Source organism: Cyprinodon variegatus, unplaced genomic scaffold (assembly GCF_000732505.1).
Source record: "Cyprinodon variegatus isolate N-32 unplaced genomic scaffold, C_variegatus-1.0 Scaffold391, whole genome shotgun sequence".
NCBI lineage: Eukaryota > Metazoa > Chordata > Actinopteri > Cyprinodontiformes > Cyprinodontidae > Cyprinodon > Cyprinodon variegatus.
This window is the reverse complement of record NW_015150844.1, coordinates 744035-749107: the sequence shown is the minus strand read 5'-3', so window position 1 is coordinate 749107 and position 5073 is coordinate 744035. Positions and strand designations below refer to the sequence as shown.

At 37.2% G+C, this 5073-nt stretch overlaps 1 protein-coding gene across 1 annotated transcript in view; it reads right to left on the bottom strand.

Moving 5' to 3' along the window:
• LOC107092713 (protein FAM171B-like) overlaps positions 1–5073 on the bottom strand; it is an 18886-nt gene that overhangs the window by 2105 nt on the left and 11708 nt on the right. Inside the window, exons 5-7 of the mRNA XM_015387322.1 lie at positions 4277–4447; positions 2667–2783; positions 1330–1453 (exon numbers count right to left, since the gene is read on the bottom strand). Coding sequence (XP_015242808.1) covers positions 1330–1453; positions 2667–2783; positions 4277–4447 — 412 coding nt within the window. The remainder of the gene's footprint in view (positions 1–1329; positions 1454–2666; positions 2784–4276; positions 4448–5073) is intronic.

Here is a 5073-nt window from a genome sequence, read left to right as displayed (position 1 = left end):
ATTGGCTGAAGCCGCCATGTTCTTTAGACTGAACTGTATCGCTTCTCATTGTGTCACACCTCAACCCGCCTCAAAGCCAACGCTGATTGGATGTTCGTTTGGTGAACGGCTCCAAATGTTCTTCAACGGAGAGTCTCCAGACTGATCTGCGAGTGAAACCTTGAAAGCTCGCGAGATCAGGATGGTCTCATGAGGCTAGCATTTTCCCTCCAAGCAGTTGGATTTTCCTCCCATTTTTTAAAGAAGTCTTGATCATAAAGTATTGAAAGATTTTTGCTAATACCAAAAAAAATTTTTGATTTTCTTTCCTAAGAAAAATATCAAAGAATGAATATTAAGAGTGAACACAAGAGTATAGAAAGAGCAACCTATAGAGAGGATTGAGCTGGACTGTAAGAACTGTTTAATTCAACTTTTAGGAAATGACTGATTGATTTTGGACTGAGCTGAATGCTAAATAAATTATATCAATTGCACCTAAACTCATATTAAAGAATTACATTTTTTTTCTTAAACATAATTTCCTTTTTCCGGAACACCATCACAAAGTTGAAAACAGTAAATAGATTAATTCCATGCAGATGTGCTTGCAAGCCATTATTTCTGCTAATCGTGATGATTAGCTGTTTACAGAATAAAGCATTTTGAAGTGAGAACATTACATCAGTCCAATTAAAAAAGCACTTTAATAGAGAATGTGTGCTTAATGAAAAGTTTGGTTATTACCTGACAAAAGGTTATTTCAAAAGCTACTTTTCATCTTGCAAACTGACCTTAACAGAAACTATACTCTAGTTTACTGAACATTACCATATTTTCCTATTAAAGTGCTTAAAAGGGAAATTTCTTAAACTGACTATTACTAAATGGCAGCAAAGACAAAAGGCCGAAGTTTCAGTTAATGTTTTTTTTTTAATGTTGAACACACGTCCTGCCCTATTCTTAAGGGGCGGACCCGTTCATCAGGTTCAATTTGGATGTTTTCTAAGCCACACAAGGCTCAGTTTTTGGTCCACTCTATAAAGCATCGAAATCAATCCTATTTCTGACATTTTTAATTAAAAAAAGGCTTCCTGGATGGGAAGCGAAACATCTTCAAACTTGGAAACAAAGTCCTGTGGATTGTTTTTTTTTTTAAACATTTTTGGAAACACATCCTAGAACAAAAAGAAAAAAAAAATACAATTCTAAGATGTACAATTTGAAAGCACCATAAACCTAAACTTAACAGAAAATTACTAAAAAGGGTGGTGTTCATCTGTGCAACATTTTCAGATAAAAAACTAAAATAAACAGACTAAAATAAAGGTGAAAGACTTATTTTTTTACCTGCAGAAACATAGGAGTCCAAGCAGAAACAAAATAAAAGCAAAAAGTGTTCCTCCAACAAGAACCGTAAGAAAAAACGAATGTTGAGAGATGAAATCAAGAAGCGCAGGGAATCCAAAGATACCTAGAGAAGATGATAGGAGAACAAAAAAATCAACTTGAAGCTTCATTTGCACCTTAAAGGGCTTTTTAATTTCATATATTTAGTTGGGTAAAGACATATTTGACAAAAAAAAAAAAATTAAAATCCAAAGTTACTGTTTTGTTTTTTATCCAGTTACAAAACTGGATCACAGTCATCCAAAAAGGCATTCATTGAATACCTTCATTGAGATGCATGCAGGTGATTTATTTATGCATATTGAATGGCAAATGTGTTTTTGGGCAAAGCTAAACATCTTCCATGACAACAACTTAAGTTTTTTCATAAGCAAAATAATTCCAAGGAGCTCTTGATGTACATGCACTTCCTGTAATCTTGGTAATATGGTCTATAAATGCTGGATCGTTTTCTTTTCTTTCTTTTTTTTTTGCCATCAGGATAACATTTTTCTTCTTCGGTTGGGTGATTAAACTATTTTATTAATTAAAGGAATTTCTGTTCATTTAGATTGAAGTTTTAGAAAAAGATTGGGATATTTTTTTTATTTTTGGGCTTTCACCGCATTTTCTGTTCGATGCAAACTTCCAACTGATAAACTAGCTGACTGTGTGTTAAAACTAACTATAAACATTCAGTCTGTTATATTTTTATAGCATTGAGAAACATGGTTTTATTTTAAGGTGACCTCCCAGAGGAGATGATTAAACTAAAAGTCAGTTTCTGAAAGTTATGTATGTTCTTTTTCATTTTTTATCATGAAACTTTAAGGAAAAACAAAACCCATACATCAGATTTCATTTTTCCACCATATTGCCGCGCCGGACTTTCTTCTAAGCCAAAGTACCTCCCTCTCTGACTCTAAAATGTCAGTTCACCACACATCAATAACACCACTTCCCATATATCATCCGATCAAAAAGAATGGTCTCCTTGTAATTTAGAAAAAAAAAACAAAACTAAAAAACAAACCACTGAACTTTGTTTTCCAAATTTGAAATTCAATGACAATGACCTGGATGACTGAGAATCTTCACCAGCTGGTCTCCTTCTAACTTTTTACATCAAGCCGAGAACTTTAATTCAATCAGTTTGCTTTGGTCTTTAAGTATTATATCAAGTGAGCTTGTAGGGTACTTCATAAAATATGTTGCTCTTTATTTTTCTTTTCCTTCATCTTTTTACCATTGCCGTATTCTGTTAAAAACATCTGAGCATGTCTGAGGTAAAAACCTGCCTCTATTTGGGGACAAAGGTGCAGCGATCCAGTAGCCCAGATGAGGGGCAGCAAACGTCCACATCAGTTTTCCTTCTACCAGGTTCATCATTCCAAGTCCTTTCCTCATCCATCCACCTGCAGTGAAGCCATACAACATGAAACATTAAAACAATAAAATCAATATTTAAACCTGTGCAAACTTGTTCGCCTGTACAAAAGCCCATTCCAAGTCAAAATTATCATATTATTAAGGGGGGGAAAGGACGGCATTTTTCTTAAAAGAGCAAAAAAAAAATCCCTGAACAGAGAACAGGATAGTGGTTTCTGCTTCTAAGTCTTTACATTTCAGTCATGGCACTCAGTCCAAAGAAATTACATGTGCACTCCTATTATGATTCAAAAGACCAATCACATAGCCCATGCACAATAAAGGGTTCCAACAATGCAGAAAAACAAGGGGTGGCTATTTGATTTGTACCTGACTTGGACTGGTCTCAACTGAAAGAAGACTCCTGGATAGGTGTGAAAATGTCTTAAAGGGGTCATAGAATGCAAAACCGAGTATAAATCGTCATAGATAAATAACAATAGTTCAGTGGGTGAAATGGACGTACAGAGAAGTTTAAACCCCATCAACACCTCCTTTCCCTGCAAATCTATTCTAAACTTCCACCATAAAACGGCTAAATCCAAACGAAGCCGCGAATTGACGTAAACTTTGGGATGTTGCCTTTTTTGGTTCTGGTCTGTATTTTTGTCACACCCTGGGGGGGCCCGGTTTGAAGTGTCGACTGCTGGTCCGCTGACTCAGTGAGAGGAGGGGGGCTGGTATGGTAGGCATGGGGCCGCCTGTGTCCAGGCTACCGTCACCAGGTTGTGTTTGGTTCGCTCTGTCTGCTGGCTCCCTGCCCCCGTAAATTCCCCCTCTGACATTTTTTTAGGTATGAAAAGTAGGACATGTTTGGGAAACAGAGGACGTCTGGTCACCTTACCATATCAACAATTTGATGTTTCAGTGAGTGAGTGCTTGTTGCTATGATGCATCTTTGCTCAGCAGCTTCGCTTGTTGTAAACCAACCAATAAGCCCACAGCTCATCTAAATATTCATTAACATACCATAAAAGGAAGAAAACCTGTCGTTTCATTCTAGGGCTTTTAACCAGGCTGTCATTAGGGCTCATAGAACAGCAAATATGCCATTTTCAGCCCAAACAATGTTACAAACCCTATTCAGAGACCTTAAGGACCAGCAGCAAATACCCTATAGAGACATTCTATGACCCCTTTAAGAAGACACTGAGCCAAAGTCTGGACGTCTATTTTGTTCATATTATCATCATTACTTCCAACTCCATAGCAGATCTTCACCTTTCTTTTACAGCCTGTCCAAACTGCCAATAGCACAGTTTAACTTTAAACAGAATGAAACCAAACTGTTTGCATATCTTATTCATTTTACAGGCTTTGTAGTTCACCAACAACACGCCCAGTTATTTCATGTGCTTACTTTATTTTTCCATGCAATTCGGCTCTGCATATTTAGAATCTTTGAAGATCTAGCCCTAAATGTATTCATGTGCATCTGGTCAGGTAGGAGAGCAGAGTGTTGAAAAGATTCTGTACTGACCAATAGTTCTGTTAAAGAACCAGGCTGGAACCACGTCTGCAGCCTGGAGGCCACAGCTGTCAGGAACATTGAGGCTGATCTGGATCGGCCCCTTCACCTGCAGCTCCGTGTCTCCTGAGAAAAGCTGCACACAGACTGCTGCCACTGGACTTAGCTCCACACTTATGTATCCTAGAGTACATCAGAAACAATACTGTGTGAGTCATAATGCAATGGGTAAATATTTTGCATATTTAAGGTTTTGTTTCTGATTAGATGTCTCAGGAAGTTACCAATAGTTCTCTTTAAGGGTTGGCTTTTGATTTTCAATTTCTTTTATTTTGGTGTCCTTAGCAGTCATTCCTGGCCAATTGTTTCTCTGTTTAACTTCTTTTATTAGAAGTATCTCTCTGGATCTTCTTTTCAGAGAGAGAACTTCTGTCCTGGTGCTTCTATTTCCTCAGAGCCTATCTAAATGCAGCAGATGAACCTCGTTCTAATTGCGTTTTTAAATGGGTAATTTCTCTCCACTTCTAACACAAAGTTGCTGAGGAGAGATTGTGGCAAAATCAACGACTCATTGCTACTGTTGATAGGCACTGTCCTACTGCCTACCATTATATGATCAAAAGATTTATGCTGAAATAACTTTGGAGTTTGGAATGCCAAATATCAGGAAATGGTTTTGTGCCCCAACTGTCTTAAGAGGACTCCTGTATTCAAACTAGAGTCTGTCCACGCTAATAGGTACATTTTATGAGGAAGAAGATAATCTGCTAACTGGAAAAAATCCAAATCTAGATAAGTCATTTTTTCCC